The sequence below is a fragment of the Oxyura jamaicensis genome, chromosome 1 (assembly GCF_011077185.1).
Source record: "Oxyura jamaicensis isolate SHBP4307 breed ruddy duck chromosome 1, BPBGC_Ojam_1.0, whole genome shotgun sequence".
NCBI lineage: Eukaryota > Metazoa > Chordata > Aves > Anseriformes > Anatidae > Oxyura > Oxyura jamaicensis.
In genome coordinates, this window is record NC_048893.1 from 123461643 (window position 1) to 123489180 (window position 27538).

The 27538-nt window shown below is 41.8% G+C and overlaps 2 protein-coding genes across 11 annotated transcripts in view; both read left to right on the plus strand.

The window, feature by feature from the left end:
• The window catches only part of MAP7D2 (MAP7 domain containing 2), a 77841-nt gene extending 73051 nt beyond the window's left edge, over positions 1-4790 (plus strand). For all 10 annotated transcript variants that reach the window (XM_035319825.1, XM_035319883.1, XM_035320013.1 and 7 more), the window contains 3 exons: positions 508-694; positions 2309-2589; positions 3190-4790. In XM_035319825.1, coding sequence (XP_035175716.1) covers positions 508-694; positions 2309-2558 — 437 coding nt within the window. In that variant the 3' untranslated portion in view covers positions 2559-2589; positions 3190-4790. The remainder of the gene's footprint in view (positions 1-507; positions 695-2308; positions 2590-3189) is intronic.
• A 7991-nt stretch (positions 4791-12781) lies between these two features.
• Positions 12782-27538, plus strand: part of BCLAF3 (BCLAF1 and THRAP3 family member 3) — a 29871-nt gene continuing 15114 nt past the window's right edge. Inside the window, exons 1-7 of the mRNA XM_035321027.1 lie at positions 12782-12868; positions 20425-20498; positions 22472-23050; positions 23394-24062; positions 26266-26444; positions 26998-27112; positions 27311-27374. Coding sequence (XP_035176918.1) covers positions 20458-20498; positions 22472-23050; positions 23394-24062; positions 26266-26444; positions 26998-27112; positions 27311-27374 — 1647 coding nt within the window. The 5' untranslated portion in view covers positions 12782-12868; positions 20425-20457. The remainder of the gene's footprint in view (positions 12869-20424; positions 20499-22471; positions 23051-23393; positions 24063-26265; positions 26445-26997; positions 27113-27310; positions 27375-27538) is intronic.

Below are 27538 nucleotides of genomic sequence, written 5' to 3' on the forward strand. Positions count from 1 at the left end.
ACATAACATTTCTGTAAATGAGAAGTTCCAGACTGCTAATTGGTTTGGCTGCTGCAACCTACGTTGAAGTTTTGTTGGTTAAAAAAAAAAAAATAAGCACGCAACCAAGCTTGCAAGCTTTTTATAGCATTGATCAGAGTCTTGATGAAAATAAGATTTAATTTGACTTGGTGAAAACAACACGTTTTTTTTTAAATTAATTTTTAAAAATAGCTGTGGCATTTATCTATGTTTTGTTTACTTTCCTATGTTAAGGGCTTTTAGTAAATCGTGTAAAAGATGATACATTCTCTTCCTGTTTCATTAAAAGATGTAACATAAAGCACAACTTTAGAGTGGAATGGAGGATTGAAAGTACAATGTGAGTCATAGATGAAACTGAGTCCCTACTTCATTATCAGTCCTCCTTCCTACTCTGTAACTTAAAAGCATTTCTGATTTAAAAAAAAAATAATAATAATAATTAAAGATGTTGCTACTGTCATAATTTCTTACCTTCTTTTATAGAGATCAATGGACTGGCAAACTGCCTAAAAACCAAAAGCTTAGAAAGTGCTGCCTCTGTAGTCCCTTCCCAAGATGTAGTTGCTAATGGACTAAAGTCAGTTCCAGGACTTATTCAGCTGGAAGCTGTTGATGGGAAATCTAACAGCATGGAAGACTCAACAGATGAGGTCCAGTCTATGGACGTGAGGTACAGACCATATCTACAAATAGGAATTGTAAAATTCAGATTAGACACATACAGTCTTCTGTTTCATTTGTTAATACTTGTTCCATTACTTCTTACCTACTCCACAATGCATCAGGATAGTGGTGGCTGCTGTGGTGTATTCTACTTTTGTCAAGATGCACATTGTTTGTTTCAGACAAGAGTTTGACCCTCATCTCACTCTCACGTGTCTGGGGGTAGGGGAACTTCAAGACTTTTCTACCATTGTTTTATGGATTCCATACAAATTTGTCCAAACCTTTCAGATAGATCCCAAAACGCCTTACTGTGAAAGTAGATACTATAGATATTATTCAGATGCCACCATTATTCTTTTATTTGTATCAAGACTGTATAGCACAAGCTTTTCTCTGCCCATACAAACAGAATAAAGTACATTTATGAATTCAGAGTTTTAAGTACTTTATTGGAACAAGTCTATCAGAATGAGTAAGTAACTTCCTATGTATTAAATACTGTTGGATTTTGGTTGAAAGACTCACAGGAAAGAAGGAAGTTGGTAATTTTAGATTGTTATGAGAAAGCTAGCTCTGAATTTTAAGCATGAAACTTTTATACTACATTTCATTAACCAACAAGGCAAATTAACCTCTCATACTGTTTACGTATTTCCAGTAAATCTGCATAAATACATAAGTGCCCTACTGGGCCAGACCAAAAGTCCACCTAAGCCATTGTTCTGTCTGAGCAAGTATGAATAGGAAAATCTAGTTAGGGAGAACACCTGAGCCTAAACCACTTCCTGCAATCCAATACCACACGGAAGTCTTATATTAGGGATGCTGGAGGGTAGAAGTCTGTGTTGCCATGTTTAATATCCACAGATCAGTCTGTTCTTCATGGGTTTATCTAACTCCCTTTTCAACCTGCTGATATTTGCTTCCATGACCTCATCTGGTAGCAAATTCTACAGCTCAGTCCCACTGAGGTAAATTATATTTTCTGATCTGTGTTAAGCCCAGTCTTTTACCAGTATCATTGAGCACCACCTAGATTTGGTGTTACTGAATCTGATGCACAAAAGTTCTGCCTTTCCTTCTCCGAACTGAAAGGTTGTCGCCTTTGTAGTATCTGTAAAGCATCAGCTGACTGCAACGCTGCTTAAATTAACTTCTCTTATTTCTATGTCTGAACTATGTCATAAAGTATTAAGAAATACCTTTCTTTTTAAATTGTGAAGTGTGAGTGCTTTAGGTAAATACTTGCAGGGGCAGGACAATAATTTGCAAGATGTGATTAATATTTAGGTAATGGAAGGGTGCAGGCGCTGAAATGAGCGGTCAGTAAACTCAGCTCAGTAAACTACCAGAAATGTGTTTTTTTAGGGATTAATGTTCATAGCCGCACAGGTACCACAAACTTTAATCTTTAAGGAATATAAATTAAGTGTGACCTTTCTTCCTGAACAGGATAATCTCTTTTTGTTTGGATTGGGACATATTCTAGGTAAAAGCTTACTGCAGCTGGCCCTAAGATAAGTAGTAGGTTTTGGATGGTCAGAAGATTAATTTATTGCTTAATGAAAATTTACACAGCTGTTATTCTGCATCATCTTTTCATATATCTTTTCTATAGCCCAGTTTCAAAAGAAGAACTTATCTCTATCCCTGAATATTCACCCATGAATGAACTCATGCCCGGTGTTTCTTTGGACCAAAATGGGACAAGTAATGCCAAGGCTCTTGAAGATCTCTTGGATTTCACAGGCCAAGCTACTTACTCCAAGACGTCCAGTGATACCATTAGCCTAGATGACTGTAACAAAAACTTGATTGAGGGGTTTAACAGCCCAGGACAGGAAAACACACTTAATTCCATCTGTTGACAACCTTCACTTTTCAGCAGAACAAAAAAAGGTACAGTATTGTGATAAACAACTTAGATGTGATAAATTGCTGTGATTACTTATGAGCTTCCCAGAAGATAGAGCAGTGGTAAACACCAGCTTTCTTCCTCTCTTCACATATGGTCTCTTAGATATTTAAATGTAGCACAATCTTTCACATTCGCAGCTCTTTTTAAATGGGCATTATATGTAAACTGCATGTATCATAGCAACTGAAAGTATCTGGTAAATTGAACCATTTCCTTTTTCCATTCAGAATGTAGCGTGAAGAGAGCTGCTCATTTTTGACATCAATAAAATACCTTTCCTGTAAGTCTTCAGAGCACATTAGCATAAAGAAAACAGTTAAAAGTGGGGCCAACATAGAAAATAGTAGTTATTGTTGCTGCTTGCTTTTTTCTGCTGCTGTAAAGACTTGCAGCATGGTGTAGAGTCACTTACCCTGGAAAGCTGACAAACAATGTGGGGGAAAAAATGGTAGGCTTTACTGACAATTTCAAAGTATGTTTCCACAGCTAATTTTATTAAGAATGTATTCCAAATTACAGATCTGAGGTCATGTAACTTGCATAGCTGACTTGGTTTTCTTCTCTTGTTTTTTAATTGACAGAGGTAGCGATCTGTGGAGGATATATATCCCTGTGATGCTACTGACGGTAAAATATGAGCTTGTCACTTGGAAAAGCTTCTGCAGTCCTTGAACACTGGATTTCAAATAATCGGAGCTGAATATAACTTTGTCTTCCCAGGGAATATGTTGAATAACTGTCTGCTTTTCGTGGCAAACAGTGATCTAGAACCTCGATGGTTTCAGGGAAGACTATGCATTAGAATCTGAGCTTTAGCTGCTAGTAAAGCACTTAAAATTTCTTTTAATTTAAAATCCATCTGAACACTTCACTGTGATTTTTACTTGTGCATTTTATTTTAAAATCATTCTTCTTTAATTTTATCATACATCTATTTAGACGTATTTTTCTTGTAAATAGTGAAGAAATTTGCCCACGGTGCATTGAAATGAAATAATATACTGTACTTTAGTTTTGTGCCTATCTTTTTTTGTTGTTTTTAATAAGGAATTATTGGCAACATTTATGCAGGTGTATAATTCAAAACTATAGATGAAAAGGCTTGAAAAATACAGAATTACTGGAATTGAAAGAGCCTTCTTACTGACTGTGGAGTGTGGAAGTTATCACGTTGCGGTTATGTGGATGGTTTTGGTCACTAGTGGCACTTATTGGTCAATACTTATAGTCCTGGAGCGACTATCAATTATGTGTTTAAAAACATACTTGTGTAACACCTGTGAACGACGTAGGCAAAATGCCTAGTATAATCCCTTAATACATATAGTATAACTGTAGTAGATGCAAATGAGTATGTCGGGGGGGGCGGATAACATGTTAACCTTTGAGGATGTGGACACTTGATAAATACCAGCAGGCTTGCTGTCATGTGGAGAAGTATTTTGTCTTCCTTAGAGGCTCGGCAAAACAAGGTACAGTCAGCAGCAAAATAATATTCAAACGTTGCAGCAGAAATACAAAGGCTGGGAGACACACAGTGAATACTGCTAGCCTACTTAATATCCTATAAGCATCTGTATGGAAGAATTCACATCAAGATGTATAATGTGTAGACGTTACGTGCCATACAGCGTTAACTTTATTTCTGTTGGTAAACTATGATAACTTTATGCTAGACTCTGTGCTGCTTTGAGGACACTTTTGTCCAGTTCCTTATAAAAATAAATTATAAATATATCTCTCTTTGGAAACTAACATAAAAAGAAGTGAAAACATGGGTTTTGTTTGTTTTCTTTTATGTGCAAGGGAGTTCAAAATGTAGCTTGAGCTCAATTCTTGCGTTCTTTAAAGCCAGCAGTGGGGGATGTAACCAATGAAATTGTGTGACGTATACAGAAAGCATACCTAGAGCAATCCAGCTATTTATGTTGGTGTACTTCAGAAAAATAATTTCTTTTGACTGTGCAGTAAGCTGTAGCATGGTACTGTGTCTTCCAAATTAGTCCTACATTTATTTCTTAAACAATAAACAACCAAAACCATTTGGTTTTCTGTGATGCATTGTATTTGACAAATGTCACATGATATTTTATGGTGTCATTGTATAACCTGTAGATTTCTTTATCTGCATGACATGTATAGCATGTATAAAGGTGAAATACATTTTCATTTATGAATTTAATTGCTTCTTAGCTTTTTTTACTCCTAGCAAAATATAAGGGTAATTTAAAAATACCTACTTGTTAATTTGTGCTGAGATGTTCGCAGGCTTCCTCAGAAATAGTGAATGAAGGAATTTTCAGAGCCGTAAAACATTTCACCATTGTTTCCTTTGCCATATACTAATTTGCTTTCTCAGGTCTTGCCAATACATAGAAGAAATGTAGGCCGAGTGGTAGAAAAGCCATAAGGTGAGGGCTTCCAGACTATGGCACCCGAAATGCTAATGACGGTGTACAAACCAGTGTGCGGCCTCAGCTCTCTGGGGTATTTATCTGGCAAAGAAAATAAGGAAGAGAGAACGTGAGCCATGGCCAGTAGACACTGTTCTACTGAGTGTGTGAGATGTGTTCTGTAAGGGTACCTGTAAAATAAACGCTCAACTTCTCTACAAGCTAAATGCACAGGCTGCTACCTGGAAAGCGACCTGCTTGCAGTTGCAGTATTAATGTTCTTAGTGTTCTCGTGAAACGTGGGAGGAAACATTCTGCAAATACATTTTTTAAAATCATAACTTTGGTGAAAATTAAAACATATAGAAAATTTACTTTATAATTAAGCATATTAATATTTTCCATAGTGACAGTTCATCTTGCTCTTATTAACTCTTGAATCATTCATGTGATCTGTCCACTTGTTTACCAAGATTAAGGGACGTATGGTAGGTCTATAGTTATAAAGAAAGGCCATGCTTATTTTCTTTTATGTTTGCTTTCAAATGAAACCTTAAAGAATCAGTTGAATATCTGGAGCAAGTCTTGTTAGTTGAGGGGTTAAATTGCTCCCACCTTTCACTTTAGGTGTTACAAATCCTTTCTATCAATATTAATATTTGCTGCTGTAATTCAAATCTGCCCAGAGAGCTTTATTTTTAATTTGTTGGTGGCCTCGGAACTGTGGTGAAAGATCACTAGTGATTCATCCACGTCCTTTGTAGAGTTTTGCTGCTGTAGAGCATTTGAGGATCAAGCTGCAAGAAGCAGCAAGAAAAAAGACTAGAGCAATGATTCTTAAACAGATTTTCATGAATGGATGAAAGGATTTTTCTTTCAGTATACTTTTAATAAAGTGATTTGCAGAACTGGAGTGAGTGTCAGAGAACAGCCCAAACAGAACTCAGACTAAAACACTGAATGTGTTACTAAAATGAAAAAGTAACTTGTTAACAAAGTTAGGTTAGCACGTAATACTTGCTAGTAATGTGTAATGCCAATACAGCATGATGAAGTAATGCAAATGTAGCTATCTCAAGCACCAAGAGGAATCTGACACTGCTACTGCCTTTTCCCAGATTTGTTTTCGATAACTAGTCAGCTATAGAAACTATTAAAGCATAAATAAAGGTAAGGTAATTGGGCATTGCAGTAACTCCCTGATTAGGATGAGCATTTTCCTTGGTACTGCTCTGGGAAACAACACCCAAAGCTTCTCTCAGGCTTTGGCAAAGGCCTCGAGCAGCCCTCCTGGCTTCCAAATGTGTTCACTTCAAAATGAAGCGGCATTGGTGATGGGTGGATCCGGACCCCGAGGCTGCATTTTCATCTAGTGATACTGGGCTAGGAGGGGAGGAAATCATCCGCTCTCCTGTAATTGTACAGATTATAAGTGTGGAGAAAGCAACACGAATAGCACAGACTGACACCCTCACTGGCAGGATGTTGGTCTTCCCTTTGCCACCTCTCAAAAAGCGACTCTTTGCTCGTTAGCTCTCAGCCTCATTAGCTGCATGCAGCTTCTTCAGGTGGCTGGCCATTCCATGTGCCCCTGCCACCACCAAGCTTGTATTTCAGACATCGGCACTGCAGCTATTTTGCTTCTCCACCTGCCTGAGGTGGCGTGGTAGCCTTTGATCAGCCGTGGCTGGTCAGAGGAGCACAGGATGCCGGGGCAGCACTGGAGCTGTGAAGCAGCCTGGAAGCCCCAGCAGATGTATTTCCACAAAGGGCTTAAGCTGTGGTCCCTTCCCCATCTCAGCCAAAGCCCTTCCAAACCCAAAGCGTGAAATATGTCCCTAGTAGGTACCTTCTCGGTAAGCTAACTGACATCCTGAAGGTGCTCTGTGCTCTCAGGACAGCAGGTGAGAGCACTGAGCAGACACCCCTGTGGTGAAGGGACCCTGGTCTCTTCCAATGGTCTCTGCTGAGCAGGGTTTGCTGGTAGCAGCTGTGAGGTCACTCCTGTGACTGCCTACTTGTGCCTTACCCATTGAAAGGGTATTAAAAGGCAAGCAGTTTCATACTCAGGAGCCAATGATCTACTCTGTGAGGTCTATTTCTTTTTTTTTCTTTAAACCACTGCCCAAATGCTGCACTGGAAAAACGAGCAAGACTGTCATTTAAGCAGCACACAAACTAACTGCTGGGGACATGCTGCTTGTCCTGCTATAGTGATGTGTGGGACTTCATCCTTACTTCTCCCTTCTCCCTCCCTCTGCAAGAACAATGCAGAGACTGAAAAAGCTGTCCAACTTTGCTCTCGTTTTAGAGGAATGCTGCTCAAGCTGTTGGTTGCCTCCAAACCAACGTGAAGAGTGGTTGTTGACCTCTGCTGTCTATATAAATGTCATTTACCTGACACTTTGGTACACTGATTTGCAGTGTTAATACTGTGCTTTGAATACTGTATTACTGCTGGGGCACTATGCTAAAATCCAGAAAATGTATATTGTGATTGCAATTTCTTTTTTTTAATCTTAAAAAAAACAGCTTTTAGATTAATTCACTTTCCAGAATGTATAGATATATATACATACACTTCAAAATAATCTGAACCTTAAGGTATTCAAATGCATTTTTATTATGCTTTTAGTGGCAGCTATATCAGTCCAGGACACTACAAGCCACAATGTTCTTCTCTCCCTCAGTTCTTTATCCCATCATTTATCTTATCATTATTATGTCTCACAGCTGAAAATTGGGTGCTGTTGTTCACTCAGCTGGCCAATTTAACTCATCTATTGTAGCAACATGTTAAGTGTAAAAGCCCTTAAAATTGCATGCAGAAACACTAAGAGGAAGGATGCTTAAGCTTTTAAAATAATTACATAAAATACAAGAAAATGTTTCTTGACCACCTGAGTAATTTTTGGTTCTTGTTTTCATCTCCATTATCTTGTTCGTTCTCCAGCTTGTGGTGCTAAAGTATAATAACACAGTTTATAGTATTTCTAATGATTCAAGACTGAGATAGTAATATTTTTGAACTGGTGGGCTGCGTGATTACTTGGCGCTTGCAATTCTCAGGATCAAAATAAATGCTCTGGAAACTAGCACGTGGCGTTCACTTGGGAGTTTTACAAAAATAGAAGTGTATCCCTCCTGAAATCAAGCCTTAATGATTTCCAGAGAAGAAAACAACTATTGTTCAGGAGACATTCAATGAATAGAAAGAAAAGGTAAGCAATGTGCTGTTCTCTATGACGTCCTTGCTCTAAGATTTTTAAATAGTTACATAAATAACTCAAACCACAAGTTACGCGTTATCACCTGCATCTTCTAGCATCACTTGAAGTCAGTAGCAATTGTAGGTGACTGACGCTGTACAGGAATGGACCCGAGGACCTTCAATTACATAGTTGGAGAAAAAACATAATGGGTGTGAAATATGTTCACAATTAAGGAAATTACTTTGGCAGTATTTCCTCATTTTTGCTATAAATAACAACTACACTCACCAAATCCAGAACATGAACAGCACAGTAAGCAGTACCAGGGTAATATCTATGACAGCACTATATTCACATTATGTTCACTCCTCCCTTTTCCGAACAACCTCTCTTTTAAAATACAGATGGCAATATTGTCTGAAATACCATTATTAGCATGGTAAACATGCAGAGCTATGAGGATCTAATACCAATGCATTCTGTGGAGTTACTCCTCATTTTCCTGCTGCGAGATATCAGACAAGGAAGTTTTCACTCGCGCTTTTCTTTTCGTAAACCTCTTATCAGTTCAAACAAATAAGCGCAAGAGAATACAAATTCTTGTGGTCGCCTGCTGGAAGCAGTTTGTTCTCGAGTTTCCTGGACAAAGACCATCCACACCATCGCTGGCAGAGAAACAAAAGATCAGAGGTTTTTGGAGACTGGCTACCTGCAGCAGTGTGTCTGAGGCAGCAACCAGGCTCCGCTGTCACAGGCGATGAATCCACGGTGGCCTGGTCAGACGTGGATAAATCTCCCCAGCTGAAGACTGCGTCAGCATTTCTTTCCTTCCGGCAAGCAAGGTGCATTTCTAGCCTAAATTTTTAAGAGGTTAGTTTATGTTTTTGGGCTGAAAGTGCCTTGTGACAAACCAAACTATTGGTGGCTTTAGTGAGTGAGTTGGTGGAAGGCGGAGGGGGAAGAAGGATGGCTGAAGGACCTGTTGCTGAGGAATGCCAGGATGCTGCGTGTGTATTAGCAAGTGATTATCATTAAAACTGCTGAGAGAGGTGAGTATGGGTAGTGCCACAACCTCCTGTCAAGCTGTACTGTTTGAAGCCGCTCCCTCCTCAGACTTCCCATCCAGCTGCTTCACCGGAGGGGCTCCCCAGCCTGCCTCCTTCCTGGGCCCTGCGCCTCAGCGGCCTCCCCAGGCCCATCTGCAGCTGACACAGGGACGCTAAGCCTAGTTCAAAGCCGCTGCCTGTAAGGTTTTATTACTTGTGTCACACGTCGGTATTAATTCGTGCATGGCGATTGTTTTCACTGCTAAGTTGCAAAAATCCAGCCAGGTTTACGCAGGCCGCACGCCTTGCGGCCTTGTACACGCCTCTGCGTGTCGGTACAGGAAAGTCGCGAGGCCCTTGTAAATAAAACACGCAGGCATCCCGGCGTCACGGGGCTGCAGCCTCGCTAAAGGCTCTCTTTAAAGAGTAATTTGGTGATACTATCGGAACCCAGGCGTGCAGCCAGTCACCCTCTCGCCTTCCTTCAGGTTTTAATTAAACGATGGCTTTACAGCTTTCCGTAAGTTCCAGAGCTAAATAATGTGGGGCTTATTTCCTCAATTAAAGAGGGAATTGTTATCTGTTGCTCTGAGCCTTGACTGAAAAAAATACCACTGTTCTCCAGAAAGCTGTTGAACAAAGCTCTTACAACACCACATCTGGTCTTTTAGTTTATTCTGGACGAAATTCTTGTCTGGATGAGGTGTTTCAGATTTAGAGTTATTTTGACAAGTAACCTCAGGAGTTGACCTAAGCACCGGTATCTCAGTTTTTTATGAAGACAAACAGCTGACACTCCTTCACTGGGAGCTTGGAGGTTTAGCTAATTTTGTTCCACTGAATGATGGAAATCCTTTTATTTATTTATTTATTTATTTATTTATTTATTTATTTATTTATTTATTTATTTATTTATTAGAAGAAGCAAACGTGTTGTCTGTCTGCAAAGACTTAGGCAGCTTACTTATTATTTTTTTTTCCCAAGGCAGCAGACGTGCTTTGTGGTTTGGCAAAACTATTTTGGTATAGCTCAAAGACAGGAAGGAATGTTTGTGCTAAGGGATGGGTAGGTGAGAAGTGAAAAAGAAAACATAAACATGAAACTGCTCTAAAAGTGGAGATCAAAGTTAACGAGGCCACGCAAGTCTTATCTGGAGACATAATAAAACAGTGAAGTACAAACTGAAGATTTCCACCTAAATATTAAGAGGTTGGCCACTAAAACCATCATTGCAGTTCCTGGTGGTGGAACTTCCCTTTGCAGGTGTTTGCTCCAGCAGATCCTCTCTCACCGCCCCGATGTGCTGTTTCTCCTTCAAGTATAACCATCTGCGGGCTCTGTCTACATACACCAAAATGAACTGTGTAAGGCAACCAAACTAACCCGCTCCCTACAAAGAGCTTTTAATTTCATTTATCTAGTCCACCTTGGCAGAGAGCAGGTATGCAGAAGTGGTGGCTGTGGTGGTGAGCCTGGCAGCGTGGGAAAGCCCAGGCTTCTGAACTGACCCTCCAAGGATCGAGGAAAGTTTTATTTCTGCTTTTGTTTGTTTGTTTGGTTGTTTTAATTAATGTATCATTCAGCAAAGTTTGGCTCCAACAGTAAAGTTTTATGTGGAAAACAAAATGCCTGCTTGTAAGAACAGGTAGGTAAAGTCTATCTACTATCTCATGCCAGTTTCTCCTTTCAAATTCTAGCTTACTTCCACCCATAATTTCCAAGTATTTAGCATGCAAACCACAGCCGTACTGTTTCCAAAGGGAATGTTTACTAAATTAAACATTAAAGGAATGTGAAAGCTATTCTCTATTCTAATGATACCTAATTAGAAAAAACATGGAAATAGATTAAAATAATTAGTCTTCATAAGTAGTAATTGTCAAGCCTTGTGCAATAGAATAGCCTTCACATTTTAGGGATGGAGAATAACAATGCTGGGGAACTCCTAATAGGCACTGGTTTGAATATTAATTTAATTTGTAAAGTGTGTTTAATTTCTTATTTTCCTAGACTACATGGTCCCTACCCCAGAGACCCTTGTGTATATGACTGATGTTACCCATCAGGATAATCACAGAACGGTTTGGGTTGGAAGGGACCTTGAAGATCATCTAACTCCAACGAGTGTATGATGGCTCGTGAGCATCTGAGTGGAATACAAATCAAGAGGTTAATAACGAAGTACTGGATAGTGTATGTAATGTGTAAGTTTACCGTACGCACATAGCGGTGTGTTGGCTATACTTAAGTATCAGGGCAGTGCTCACCTCGCTACACCTAGAGAGCAGGCAGACCATTACGCCAGCTGCAGCAGGGAATAAAACCAAATCGCTTTGTGTTAGTTCTGTTCCCTGGGCTTGTGAATGAAGCTGTGCGGTGATCACCCTGTGTGTCATGAGAGGCGTGCCAGACTCTACCTGGCGGAGCCTTGCAGGCTGTGGGAGCCCCTGGGGGCCCAGGTTTCTTTGGGAAAGTGTGGGTGAACAGCATCGACCTGGACTGGTCTCACTTTCTCAACCTGAAGATTGCTCTGCCCAGTTCTCACCCCAAGTTCTTGTTAACTAAAATACCAGCCAGGCACAGAGGAAGTAGGAGTTGTTAAGTGAAAAGTTGGGACTGTATTTCTATATTGTACGGTTCAGTAAGCCTGCAGTCACATTTAACTGGGAAAGCTACTATTAATTTAAAAATAACCCCATACTGTTATGCTTTTCACATGAAGATTTCCAAGCATTTTGCTGAAGATGCTGGAAATTATTTTGTATGAGAATTGTTAGGTGGACCTTAGTACTACGTTAAAGGTTGGACTAGATGATCTGAGAGGTCTTTTCCAACCTGAATGATTGCATATATTTCTAAGATGAGGGGAAATGGCCTCAAGCTGCACCAGGGGAGGTTTAGGTCAGATATTAGGAGAAATTTCCTTGTGTTTGAGCTGGTTTAAAAAGGACTGAAGAACCATAGCTATGAAGAGGGATCCCTCAGTCTCAAATAGAGCAACTCTGCCAAGGTTAAGAAGACGGAGATCTGAAGGTAACGCTGGGTTGAAGGATCAGCCCTGTAAAAGGAGGGCAGGAAGGTGTCAGACCAAAGCATGAAGGACTGCCAAAGTCAGCAGCAGCCTGTGCTGGTACTGGGAACACAGGGAAACCAAGACCGCCTCTCTGAAGTACATTCAGTCAGGAGGCTCTGAGAGTAAGCAACCGTTGTCCAGTGAACGTTAACACCTCACACAACATAACCACCTCATGAGGCCATGGATCGAGCACAGCACGGTGGCTCCGATCAGGCTCACCAACGCCCGGAGCGCATAAGTCAGGGACCGACGGCGGCTCGTTTCCAGCCTCGAATTAATTTCAGCGGTGAGTGACGGTGCTGTTGTAGAGGGGAGGGCCCCGTGTGCCCGCCCCACGCCGTCCCGCCCCATCCCTCCCCTTCCGGGCCGCCCGTCCCTCCTCTCTCCCCGCCCGCCCTTTCTCTCCGCCGCCGCGCCCGTGGGGAGCAGCTGCGGCCGGCAGGGCCGCCGGGACCCGCCCCGCCTGCTCGGGGCCGGGCACCTGCTCGGGGCCCGGCGGCTCCGGGAGCGGCTCGGCTCGGCTCCGCGGGCGGTGAGTGCCGGGGCGGCGCGGTGCTGTCAGCGGCCGAGAGGGCCCGGCCCCGGGCCCCGCGGGAGGGAGGAGGGAAGGAGGCGCCGAGCCCCGCTGGCCCTGTGGGACGCGTGCTCGGAGCCCCGGGGCAGCGCGGGGAGGGCAGCGGGAGGCCCCCGGGGTGTCGCCGTCCCCCGGGTCGGGCTCGGCTCCCTGCACCGCCGGGGCTTTGCGGCGCTTCCGAAGCGCCCCGAGCCGCCCGTGCCCGAGTTAGCCGGGTGAAAGACAAAGGCTCCTAAGATCGCCGGGAGCCGCGGGCCTGCGGGAGGAGCGAGGCTCCCCTGGAAGTTTGGGTGTCGGGGAGAGGAGGAGGAGGAGGAGGGAGGAAGGCGCCGAGGCACGGCCGGGGCTCTGCGCGGTGGCAGGTCCAGGGCTGGGCACGGGCGGGCGGAGAACTGCGTGACTAAGTCTTTCCCCCACAAGCCTTCATCTTTCCCCTCCGAAGGGCTAACGAGGAGCTATCGGGATTTTCCTGGTATTTTTTAATATCGGTGGTGGCGATGAGGTGAGATTAATTAGCTTCCTCCAGCGGCACGCCCTGCTGTCCTGATAAACAGCTGCCTCAACGGGTGTCCGTGTCCTCCTCCACATCTGCCCTTAGCGAAATAACTGGTATTTCTGCCGCCGCTTTTGTAAGAGCAACCCAGCCAACTTTCCCTCGCCGCCTGTGGTGAGGTGGGGTGAGGTGAGATGGGCTCCATCGCGGTGCCGCCTGCCTCGTGGGTGTTCACCTGTCAGCAGGGAGCGCAGCCCACGTCCCGCTCCTGCCCCGGGTGGAAGCGGCTCCGTGGGGCAGGGGGAAATGCCCCGGGAGCCTTCCCGCAGGGCTGGGAGGGCTCCTCCAGCTTCCCGGCTTCCTGGTGGTGGCATTGGTGGCTCTGAGTGTAGAGATTTCTTTTGCTTTTCTCCTCCTGTGGTTTAGGATGAGAAAGCAAAGGTCTCTGTTAGGGTCTGCGTGTGTTGGATGGCATTTGGTAGGCAAGAAGTTATTACACTTCTTCTTTGTTTGTTAGCTTAAACATTAATACGATGCATGTGTGGATTTCTAACCTGCCTCTGACATCTCTCTAGGACCTGGTAGGCAGAAATGGCTGGGGATGGTACTGTGAAATTCAAGGCTCTGTCATAGCCACGTGTTAAAGACCTGTAGCTCAACGCACTGTAGAAAAGGCTGGCCAATATGTTTATAGATTGTACTTTCTTTGTAAAACAGGTTATTTATTTCACAGAATCACAGAATGGTTTGGGTTGTAAGGCACCTTAAAGCCCATCCAGTCCCAACCCTCTGCCCTGGGCAGGGATGCCTCCCACTGGATCAGGCTGCCCAAAGCCCCATCCAGCCTGGCCTTGAGCACCTCCAGGGATGGGGCATCCACAGCTTCTCTGGGCAGCCTGTGCCAGGGCCTCACCACCCTTTGACTGAAGAATTTCCTCCTTATATCTAACCTAAATCTACCCTCTTTCAGTTTAAATTCATTACTTCTTGTCCTATCCCTACACTCCCTGACCAAGAGTCCCTCCCCAGCTTTCCTTTAGGCACTGGAAGACTGCCCTAAGGCCTTCCCAAAGCCTTCTCTTCTCCAGGCTCAATGACCCCAACTCCCTCAGCCTGTCTTTGTACAAGAGGTGCTCCAGCCCTTTGACCGTCCTTGTGGCCTTCTCTGGACTCGTTCTAACACTTCCATGTCCTTCTTGTGTTGGGGGCCCCAGAGCTGAATGCAGTGCTCCAGGTGGGGTCTCACAAGAGCAGAGCAGAGGGGAAGAATCACCTCCCTCATCCTGCTGGCCACGTTGCTTTTGATTTGAGACAGAAATCTGTAATTTATTATGTGGTATAGATTAACCCAGCTCAGTCTTTTCAAATTGGCATTGTAATCTGTTTTTCTACAAAGGTGAGGCATTGCTTGCTAATTAGCGTCATTAAATGGGTTAGTTTTAAATGAGCATGCTGAGCTTAAGTTACATGCTCAGTAGATCTGCTCGGATATTTTTATTCTTTTGTTCAAATACACAGGGGCAGGGGAATACTTCCTGTATATCTCAAGGAATTTCTTGCAACTCATATTTTCCTTAATGAGCCTCTAAACTTCAGCTGGCATGGTACTTCAGTAATAGGCCTCCTTCCTTGTGGGTGGAAGGGGAACAATATTTTGTGTGAATGTGTCTTTTTCTTTTTTGTTTTTTTCCAATATAGCATGTAGAGGGGAGTGAGGCCTGGATGCTGCCCATGCACAGGATGGCTGCAGCGCTAGCACGAGGCCCGGCCATCTGTTAATGTAGCTCAATACTGAGGATCAACCTGTGTAAAGCCAGCCTTCTCCCACATGCCTCTAAGAAGAGGGTAAAAGCTGAAAAATAGGAGTAAGAGAACACAAATCCTCAAAGCTGCAGAGGCTGAGCCTTTGGGAGGCTGGAGCTGCGCTCCTGCTGGCAGGGAGATGGGCAGGCAAGCCGAAGAGTTGGAGCGAGCTTTGCTGGGGTTGTGGTTTGATGTTGTGGTGTGTTTGGTGGGAGTGCTGACTTGTGGTGCTGCCTCCCGCCGGCACCGGGCACCTTGCCACGGCTGCCTGAGGAGATGCTATGGACCAGCCTAGGAAACTTGGTTCATGTGGCATGGTGCTACAACAAGTCCAGCGTAACCCAGGAGATGTGGAAGGCTCTCCGAGAGGGACAAAAGCTCAGGAGGAGGGATTTGTAAATCCAAAATAGCGCTAATCAAATATGGGAGCGGTGAGGAAATTGCAGATGGAAATTGGAATCTAGATCTTCTGCAGAGATCTATTATCAGATGCATTGCCTATAAAAGTAAATGCTGTAGAAATCCTTCAGTTGAGTTTCACTTGTCTCAGCTGGCACGTGCGTCCTCAATCAGTGGCCACTTGTGGCACCAGCATGCCCCATGTGTGCTGCTCCTAGGACTTACCCCAGGGGCTGGCAGAGCTGTCACTGGGCACCTGTCTGGTGGCTGGCCGGGGACCCTTTTTGCCCTGTGCACGTGGTGGATGTCCCCATGCTGCTGGCTCCAAGCTGGGGGAGATCTGAGGCAGGGAGCGAGAGGCGGCCTGGCTGAGGCACAGCTCGGGACACCCTGGAGTCTGTGTGTGTGGATATCAGTCAGGGATTCGGGGTTGGAGGTGTTCAGCAGAGAAACTAGGGGAAAGTGGGTGTCTGTGTGGCACAGCGCGTGCGGTGGCGGTGCCCGTCGCAGCTGGAAGAGCTGTTTTGCAGGGAGGTGTTTGTCTGTTCTTGCGCTCTTCCCTGGGCACTTGCTGTTGGAGGTGAGGTTTATGCAGATAAGGTTTTGAGCTGGCTGTACATATGCAGCACCTCGGTGAGGCACGTGGTGCAGCAGTGCCCGGGGGAGGAGGGCTGTGTGTCACAGCTTGGCTCCTTGTCTGAGGCTCCCTCCTTGGAGGCAGTGTCAAGGGAGCTTGTATGCCTGGAAGCACAGCAGGCAGGAGGAGCACACAAGGCTGATTGATGTCCTGCTTGCTTGGGCAGTAGCTGGGGGATTCTCATCTGACAAGTTTTGACTCTGCTCTTATAACTTACTAGAAAAGTGCTGTGCTTCTTGTTAGAGGATATGATAAATGGTTTTCTGTATTTCATTCTTTAAACTGTCTGGATTGCAGCTGAATTTCTAATTTGATTGTATTTCTGGCAGATATTTGACTGTCTTGGTATTGATTCTCAGGTCCTGGTTTCTCTTTCTTGACGGGCACCACAGCAGTGCATGCTCTGGCACGTCCCTTGCAGTTTCTGGTTGATCCCAGCCTAGAAGATAGTCAAACAGAAAGCTTGCAGGTTCCCATTTGCTCCTAGAGCAGATGGTGAGCTGGGTAGGTTTTACAGCGGGGGTCAGTGTCTGTCTGTGACTGCTGTGTGACCCAACTTAAATATTTGGTTAGTCCTTCCTCTTGTAAAAGGTTTGGGAGGGAGTTGTAGTGACAGGCAGTCCCTTACAAAGGGACAAGAGATGATGTCTCCCTTACACGTGGGACAATGATGATTAAGGAGCAACTTGGTGGTGGTAAGCACTACTCCTATTAAGTTGTTCTTCACCTTTCCAGCATAGGGTTTCTTCTGTCATCTTTATTGTGGATGATGGAAGACACCCAGAAGCATGTAAAGCAGCCCATGCATTTACGGTCTGTTTACAGAGGAGTTAACTTCTACTCCAGCTGTGTTCTGTCTGTAAGGTTTTAGCTGCTTGGGGCTCACTGGTGTGGGACTGTTTGTGTTATCCAGAGCTCCGACTCCCCTTCGTTCAGCTAGGTGATTGTGGTCACTCTTTTGTTTACTGCTGGAGAAAACCAAAAAGGTTGGAGATTGTTTCATTCAGAAAAGCAAGTTCTTAAAAGTTGATAACCTTTCCAAAAGAATGTGTGTTCAGGTTGACGTACCCCAAAGCAATTTCTGGCCGTTCTCAAGATACTTCCTTTGGGTCACTGAAACTGCAAGAAAGCGTTGATTTCCGAAAGGTAGAATCAAAGGGGGGTTGGCAGCAGGCTTAAGGTGGTTTCTCCTGAGCGAGAAGCTGTCAGACTTCAATTCCAAAAGTCAAGGAAAAGGTGGTGTTTCCTATTAATATTAAAACCATCTAAGCACGGTTACTGATAACTCCTTCAATGAGTCACTTATTGTCATAATGCAACAAGTGAGGAGCACTGGGAACCTATAAGCTTACTTCCTGGTTTAAAAAAATAGCTTTTTTGTACGCTTTCATAGTGACAGCATCCTACAGAGAGCAGTAAGAGGACTTGGTGAAATTCAGAATGCAGAGTACAGCAGGTCCTGGCATATCTGTCTCAAAATGAGCTGGCCTTTGGGAGGAATCTGGATGGCTGATGTGGGAGCTGTACAGCCTCCACGTGGCTCAAATGATTCTGCAATAGACAGGCTTGGTGCCTGGTACCATCCTATGGAAAGCTTTCTTTCGGCTTGGAATTGTATTGCTGACCTGGGTGAGGTGATGTAAACCTGAATTTAGCAATGTGCTTACAACTTCTGCATAGGTTCTGGTGTTACGCTGGGAGTTTTGTTTGGGGTTGAGTGTCTGCTCCCTTCATGTGCCGCGTGTTGCATCTTTGAATCTCGCTGTGAGAAAATCTCATAATCCTGGGTCACTTCTTAGGAGGTGCAATAAAACAAGTGAACGCTTTCTTTCCACCAGGAAAAAGGAGTGTCTTCATTGAAAGTTACAGTCATCTTGTTTATCCTCAGGCAAGATCTAGACATGCTGTCATAATACTTCTCACGCTGTTAGGAAGGTTGGTTAGCTGGACTGGAAAGAATAAGAAATCTTCCGTTGTTTCTAGCCTGACTGATCTGCGGCATGATGTCCTGGCATTAGAGTAGTTTCTGTGGGAAGCTTTGGGTGGGGTTTAATGGCACTGTGTGTTTTTGGTGTTTACGTACTCCTTCTCAAATGAAAGGATGAACTTCAGAACTGAAGGGAAGATAGAAAACAAGACTTGGGCATATTAAAAGCTGTCACTTAGATTATAAGGAAAAACAGTAGTGATAAATCTTCAGAGCTTGTGGGACACACATCTCTCTTGGGGGTATGTTTTCACGTTCCTGACAGTTCCGTGTTTCTGTACAGTTTGATAGGGTGTGTCTTTATTGGTGAGAAATAAGTTATTTCAGCCACACTACTGCTACTTTTAGAAAAGTATTTAATACAAATATTGGTGTTGGAGCATCTTTTAACTTAGGCTGTGCTGTCTTAGAGTAAACAAAGGGTCTAAAGTACATTTGTGCTGCACAGTCCTCAGATACATACCTTTAGGATCTAAGAGGTAATACTTAACTTCGTATTTGAAATTTCAAGGCACTAATACGTTGTCTTTGGGGTTCTTTTGCAAGAGATAGCGAAGCAAAAAAAAAAAAAAACCTTCATGCTTACAACTCTATGCCTTGCCACAGGGAAAGAGTCATTATTGAGCATTACTCTAATGGAACATGACGACAATAATAATGATAAAAAAACTAGTTTTTTTTTTCCTAGAACTGTGCTATTACTACGTCTTGCAAATAATTGGTTAGATTATGCTCAGCTTATGAGTAGGAAGTGAATGTTTCCAGAATCAGCCTGAAATGTGGTGGGTTATGGATGGTTTGTCTAACATCCATCTGTGGTGGTAGGCACCAGAAACACGCTGTATGTTCTCTTCTGAGGTAGTGCTGTTCTAGCCGTGAGCTAATCAGACAAAAATAAGATATAGCAAGGGCTAGTATTTAATTTGACCTGTCAGTGTGGGGTGGGAGAGAACAGGCATGTGCCCACATGCCTACTTCTCTGTGTTTCTTATGAGCCTTAAAGCACGTTGTTTTCTTTCTGTCCTTTCAATTTCAGTTGTTCTGGTAAAAGATTGTTATACAAGAAATGATCTGAGTGCCTGTGAGTGTCAAAAAGGCTGGGCTAGACTGGCCAAAGTCTAGGGTAGCTCTCTGAGGGTCTGTGAGCAAGTTTTTATGGCAAATACCAGAGCATGTATAAAATGACATTGACCTGTGCATGTTTTTCCAGTTCTTAGTGACTGGTTGCTCATTAATTTCAGAGCTGATGATGGATTTGTCTTTGCATCTATTTATTTCTGGCCCTAACAGCATCTTGTGGTAATTAGGAGTTTTAGGCTTGGGTATGTGGTCCAAATTCCAACTTTTACCTAGCTAACTGATGATAACCTCACCCTGTTTTAATCCTCCTGTTTGCTAAATAATGAATAACTGTTCCATGCTGATTCCCCAGTCACCTTTAATGGTGAGCTTGTATATCCTTTCGTTATTTGTTCTCCAAGTGTCTGGTAACTTTTTGCAAAGAAGTGCAGGACGGGTAGATTGTATTGATCTATTACTGATTCCTCTGTATCTTTTACAAGAAGGGATGCCCAAAACTACCTACAGGATTCAAGAGCAGCGTGTCTACGTAGTATAGTATAGCAAGTGAAGTGTAGAAATTAATCTTTAATATGTGGTTTTGTTAGGATGAAATGTGATGATACAAGTTAACACTTGATGGAGCAGTTAAAGCTTACAGGAGGTCTGTAATGATGTAAAAATATCGATCTATATTACAAACTTCAAGTTTAGCATATATGGTAATGGAAAAAAGACATTTTTCTTCGTAAATTTGATTTTAAAACTGGCTGTCTCTCCCCAGTCTGTCATCTATAGCATTTAGTGGCTCTAATAAATACAGCATTTTTTTCAGTTGCTGTAGCTAGTGGGATTATTCACTGCTGTTCTTAAATGTTAACAGCATTAAAGAAGGGAGAACAGTGGCCAAATATTTAAATTCTTTTTAATGAAAATAAACTGCATTCTAAGATCAGTAATTAGGATAAAAGTTACTTGCCTTAAGATGAGAGCTAGAAGTAAAAATAAAACTTGCTAAAAATATGCCACACCCCAGCCCTAAAGCATCTAATATTGTGCTGGTTAAAAACAAACATCCCTGTTGTAATTTGTAGTGAATTCTGTTGTCAGATGAGTGAATTGTATCATTTTTACAGCTTCAAGAAACTCATATAAACACGAGAGAGAAGATGACAAGGTCTAGATCAAGATCACCACGATGGAAACAAAGGTAAATATTTAGCTATATTTATATAAATGTAGCTATATATAGGGCTTTATAATGAAGACTTAAAACTTGTGCAAAAGCGAGCTGTAATCTGAACATCATATTTTACAAAATAATAACTGATTTCCCAAACTGTTTCTGCAACTTTTTTTCCCAATCATAATTTTGTTACTATTTTTTAAGCTGGAGATATTAAGGTTTTGGTCTTGTGAAGAACCTTGTCCAACTTGCATATTTTGGGACTTGGTGCTTGAGTTCGATACATCAGGCAATTCCAAAACAGCTAATCTTATTTTTACTCAACCACCACCTGGCGCACTTAATGTCTTTAGCTTGCTCCTGCTTCTCCTCTTGGTCTATGGGGGAGGGCCAGAAGATCGATTGCTAAAAATGCCCTGTTCAAATACCTCAGGCTTTCCGAGCCTGTGGGGCTGATCAGTTAATTGGTCTTTAGCACAGTGAAATATGCCTTGCAGCGTAAGGCAAAATAAAAACGGGAGTTAGCATCCTTGTTTTTCAACACCAGCATGGTAGCGTGCGTCACTGACTTAAGCCACCAGAAGCACATCCAGGCAACTTCAAGCAATTAAGATACCTGCCTAGTTTTAAGGACTTTCAATGCAAACTTGAGGTGTTAAAGCTAGAAGGCTGGAATATGACCTGAAGCTTACACAACCTATTAGTATGTAATACAAAACCTTTGTTTTGCTGGTTTTGTGTTGCTTTTTTTTTTTTGAAGTAGATGTAATAATTAGGTTGGGGTGACAAAGGGAGTTTGAATAACAGAGAAATGTTTTTTTAGAGAAATCTCACCTACTTCCATACTAGACTGATAATTGGCAATATGTCCTTGGAGCGAAGGACAGAGAGAAATGCCTGGGCTCTCATAAAAGTGCAAGCCTTAACCAGAACAACCAAAAAAAATTGGGGTGGCAGCATGGGTGTGAGGTGGTAGTAGTAGTAGTGGTAGCTAGCTGCTATAGGTCTATGCAGATCTGTCAGTCTGGCTTTGACCCTGTTTGCAGGAACGGAGGAAATAGTTATGCCAAATTGTATGTTTGCGCAAAGCAAGTTATTTAAATTGCTTCAACTTCCATTTCTCACTCTTTTTATTTGAGAGTGGTGTACATTGAATAATTGAATACACTGATCTGGTTTTGGGCAGGGATTACTTTCAGGTTCTTGCTAGTGTTGCTTTTTCTTTATTTAGGGAGGTTTTGGCTAAAAATGCTTAAATTGCCTTCATTTTTGTAACTGTAGGTCAAAGTTCAAAGGTGAGAAGGGTGCTATTGAGTGGATCTCTGTTATTAAAAGTTCAGCTGCTGAAGTTGCAATAATAGTGCATACGTTCATACATATACAGGTACGCATGCACACGCTTCCACAAAAGACCGAAAAAGTCTTTCTCAAACCATGTCTTCTGTAGGAAAATGTCTACCTGTGTGACATTTTAAGTAGAATATTTTTGTAATGTTTTCAGTCAATGCCTTTTTTTCCCAATGGCATGCTAAGAAAGCCTGAAAAATGTGTGTGTATTGGCATTTTTTTTTTTTTTTTTTGCATTTCTTCATGTGTTCTTTTCTACTCCCCTTTTTTCTCTTGGCACTGAAAAAGACAGGGAATGCTTGAGAAGTGTGAAAATGTGTAACAGTTGTTTTCAGTGTAGTGGAAACTTCATATACATGAGACTAATTTTAGTTTTAAATGAAAAAATGTCAGCAGAGGAAAATGACTGACTTACCGATATTCTGAGTGGGTATTTTTTCCCATTAACGATTTCAACAGGGTTGAAAGCAAGCTTGGTATTCCAGCTGGACAAATGACACTGAATATCTTGTCATGTTCTTAAATTTTCTTACCAGTTGATGAAAATTGTGTACTGAACTAACTATACTTCCTTAGGGAATAGATGCTCTCATTAAGAGGTTGATTTAGTTTTATGGGACTACTCAAAGTGAATTTTATTTTTGCTTTAGGTCCTTATCTCCAGCATTTAGGAGTCCAGAGCACCATAGGCAAAGGCATGCTCATATTAACTATGACTGTGAATATAAAAGTTTTCGTAAGGACCCAAAGAAACCTATGCCTTGGAGAACAGATGATGAAAAATACGGACAAAGCAATTCTAGATTTGCACCTCATGGGAATAACCACCAGAGAATATATGAACGTAGATCACCTTCACCGAATCTGAAGAGAATTCTTATGGAAGATGAATACAGTCATAAACCCTACAGAACGCATTCATCAGAAAGAACTGAAGGCAATAGGAGATGCCAGTTACCACCAAAATACTCGGAAATGCCGTATAAAGAGCACGATCGGCCATTTTACCACCACAGAACAGAAGAAAGATACATGTTTGATCACTACAAAGTCGCTGGAAACGAAAAAGGAATGAAACCTTTTCATAGACCATTAGGGGCTCCATGTAAACTTGAAAGAAAATGGCATGAAGATGACTTGAGGCACCAGAGGTTACATGAAGAGAAGTATGTTCAGTCACCCAGAAGAGTGTCTGATGAATTTACGTCAAGGAGCTCTTTACAGAAGAGGTATAGGAATAAAATAATTAAAACCTGGGTATTGTGGTGTAAAGCCTCAAGTGAAAGTCTGTTTTCATTATAGTTGAAGATAACCACCTTGAAACACGTTTGCCACTTTGTAGTTTAATTATGGGCGACTGGTAATAGTGAAGTATTAGTCTTTTAAGTAAATCGTATTGATGGCTAGAGTATGAAAGGATATTATTTCCCTCTTAAGAGCCCCTGCACATCCGCACCTTGGCGTGAGGGATTTTGGGTTAACTTGCCACGCATTCTGCTGTCCAACATTCTTCACATATAAGTTCTCGCTTTCTTCTCTAGTGCAAGTGTAAATTGCTTTATGTCAACACAGGTATCCTGAAGATCACGATTACAGAGAATATGGGCACGCGTCTAAAAGGGCTAAGGAAATGGAGAGGTATGACGGTGGAGAAGTAGCAAGAAATTCCAAGTGGAAGCAAGAACGTTCTTTTCCACCCTACCAAGAAAAGGAGGAGCAAAGAAATCTGGGTGCCCAGTCTCACCGATCGGCCGAAAGGGAGTACTCGGAGGGTTCTGTCACAAAGATAGCCTATGAATACAGTCACAAGCGGCGCAGGCATCCAGATGGGGAAAAGTCTTTTTCAGATGATAGAGCTCAGAAGTATGTGAAGCAGGAAGACCAGAAATACGGTTCTTCTAAGGGTGCCCGGAATAGCAAAGAGCTAGATTACTTTAGTGGTGGAAGAGCGAGACAGACTGAAGAAGGAGGGCATGTTGAAGTACCTGTTAAATATAGTTCAAAGAAGGGCTGCAATGCATGCGTTAACTCTTCCAAGATGGATGTTGATCTGAGATCCTTTAAAAACAAGCAGAAGGAAAGAGTAAGGAAAGAAGGGGAACTCAGGAGTAAAGTAGATTCCTCCAGTAGCCAGCATGATTCAAGTCATACTGTTTCAGATGGGAAAATGTCAGATGTCAACTGTAGGAGGGAGCATCTCACAATCAAAGTGGATATGAAGAAAATGGTGACCAAGTACAGGTATTTCTTTCCCCTCACCTGTTGTTCTTTCTTCCTGTATGCTTACAGTTCGTGAAGATTAGAGGAAACAAGTGTTTCCTTAGGAGGTAACAAGGACGAACTAAGGTTGTACCTTTTTAATTTTACTATGTTTAAAACGTTGACTTGCTCAGACTGGAAGGTCATAGCCTGTTTCTACTGAAGAAATAAAACACTAGTTCATTTCATGGAGATATAGTAGCAAGTGGAAAGAACAGATATGGCTGATACAAACTGTAATTAAAGTTGCTTATTATAAGCAAGTATATTATTTTTTCAAAAAAAGCAGACATGCCTAGTCCGCTATTCTGGAATGTGATGGCATTTTTTTGGCTACCTGAGGAGTTCTCATTTCTTTTGAAAGCCAGGTAACGTTTAAATTGCATAAGTCTCAGTCACACATTCAGATCTTCAAGATCAAGTCCAATAAAGCTGTCAAAAAATTGAAGATTTTTGGATTATTTATTATTGTAAGGAACCAAGTGGCAATCTGTTGAGGCATCAGAACTGAAAAGTAGTAGAGTATGTTTCTGTCTTGCATGTAGTGCTTGTGGTTGCCTTTAGCGTTTCTGTTGTCAGCTGTATGGGGGGAAAAAGGGGGTAATATGAAAATCTAGGTAGCGGATACATGGTAGAGTAAGCTAGCTTGGTTCGTCTAGGTATTTTCAGGATTTTCTGGTTTGTTGCCTTGCTGTTGCAGGCAAGGATGTTGTATAATGACTAATCCCTTTTGGAAGCTGATCAGCCTTCATTTTAAAGATACTCTGCCTCTTTTCCCAGATACAGCATCTATATAACTTTTTTCCTTTTCCAATATTTCAGAAATACCTAATGCAATTGAGAGTTACAAAGACAAGTTACTGTCTGCATGTAAGGGGCTAATGTGAAAGACTGAGGGAAGGAAAGTAATTTTTTGTTGAGACATACGTTTACCTTCCTAAATGATAATGTAAGGAAAACAACTTCATTCTTGCTGGTTTTTGTTGCAAGCCCACAGGATGATTCCTGTATGTAGTACTCTCTCGCTGCTGGTCTTGAAAGTCGTGTACAATGGACATGGTAATTCAGTGGGCAGGGTTATTTTTTGCAGACTGAAGAAAGGACAGTACTGATTACAGTTTATTTTATGTGTAGAAGATTTGGTTTTGCAACAAAAATTTAAAAAATATAGCAAGCTAAAACACTAATTCTGCAGAATCTGATAAATGGGAGTATTCACGCTGCGTACTTTAGGCACTTAAACGAGTGACTTCAAATGACTGAGCTGATTCTTTATAAACCTCACAAGAAGGCAGATAATTCAAATCATCTGTGACAAATGCCTAAAATGAGATTATTTGGATTCACTCTCACATGCATTTACTGGCGGTAGATAGATGACTTCTGGGACCTGCTAGAGGCTGTTTCTGATGCAATTTTTGCATGAAATTCTACTCTCCTACTTCTCAAATAGAGCATGGACAGGTCCATAATCGCTTTGCACAAAACTTTCAAGACAAAGACTTCACTGTCCATTCTGCAGGGTTTGAGTCCTCAACTTCTTTACAACTGACAAGCATTGTTGTTGCAAATAAAGCAGTAGAAATTTTAGTGTTTGCTTCCTTGTCAAAATAGCTCTTATGAAGCAATGCAACCATTTCAGGCATAAATATATTTAGAATGAGTAAAACCTGACCAAAAAAAACGTTAGACACGTTCTTAAGTTTACACACTGCCACTGGAAAGATGTTTCACTAGGCTCAAGCGATACAGTTATCAGAGTTGCAGTGGTTTTTGACATCTATGAGCTGTTCTTGAAAATAGTTTGGTAGCTCTTTGTAAACAAAGACACAGTTTGCCTCCCAGAATTACACTAAAAAGGCTAACAATCTTCATTTATCTATTTTATTTAATAATCTAAATGAAGTTTAAAATTTACCATTTTTTTTATTGCATACTTCACTGAAACAAGGATTCCCAAGACTGTAGTCGTAGCTGTTTTTTATTTTTATAGCTTTCCTTCCTTATGGCCCTTAGAGTTGCGATTTTTGGGTTGTTTTTAAATTAAAAGCAACAAAATGAGGTTTCTATTTCGTGACACTTATTCCTAAAGCAAACTTCTTAATTTATTTTGTTCTACTTTTTTGTTTGAAGTTTTCAAATACTGAATTCTCTTCAAGTGAATATCTGCAATTTTTTATTTTAGGGCTGCTTCTAGTCATACTACAGAGAGACAGATGTCACACGATCTGGTTGCTATTGGCAGGAAAAAGGAAAACTTTCACCCGGTGTTTGAGCACATGGAATCTGTAACGCGCAATGTTGAAAACGACCCATCAAGAGAATTTACTCAGGAAATAATCACAATTATCCATCAAGTTAAAGGTGGCTGTCATTGGGGGTTTATATGTATGCGTTTATGTATTTATAACTACTGTATAACTACAAACGTAGGCTGAGGATATAAAGTAGGTGGGTGGAGCATGGTGGTAAGAAGGTATCAGTCCTTAACAGAGGCCTTATTGTGGAGCGTTAAGGTAGAAAGGATTTCTTGCAACTGCTTACGATTAAGCTGCTTGTTTAGGAGTGAGAGAGAGGGGGGAAAAAGCTTACTGTAATCACAGCTTACTAGTTAAGTATAGTTCCTTTAATTTTTCAGATTAGTTTCTAGACAGCTGCATCATGTTTAGTGTGGAACTCTGTTATTGAAGGATTCTAGTAATTGCCATGGGAGAGGTGATAAATAGTCAACTTTATTCAGTTTAATCTTACTAAATAAGGAGGTTGTCTAAGTTGGGCTGACCTAATCTCCTGCTTGAGAGTCTTAAACTGCAAGTGGAAATGGTTTCAAATTTAATCTTGGAAGTTGTTTGTATCTTTAACAGTTAATTTTTTCTGCTAAACACTCAAAATATTCTTGTATTTAATCTTTTCACAGCCAATTATTTCACATCTTCTGACATAACGCTGCATGAACGGTTCTCAAAAATTCAGGACAAACCAATTCCAAATACAAATGAAGCTAAAATAAGTTTGGATCCTGAAATTCACAGGTAAATGATGTGCTTCTGACTTAATTTATTTGCGCTAAGGTGGTTAATCTTCAGTAGGCATTACACAATACAGCCCGAGTTTTTTTAACTGACTTTAAATTTTCCATACGTAGTCTGAGAAGAATTCTGTGGTTGGTTAACAATGATCTTGCTATTTATCCTGATGATGCTTGTTCTTATGTAACTTTTCTGTTTTAGGAGGATTGACATGTCTCTAGCAGAACTTCAGAACAAGCGAACTGTGCCGTCAGAATCTCCTCAGGTATTATTTATTTTTTTTGACAGTTAAAATGACATAAATATAAGTAACACTTTCCCCTTAAGCCACTTCTGTGTGTTTAGAAGGCTATCAGAGATCGACTGTTTTTAAGGAAATACACACCAAGCATATTTACACATACCACAACAGTGCAAGTGTGTTCACTG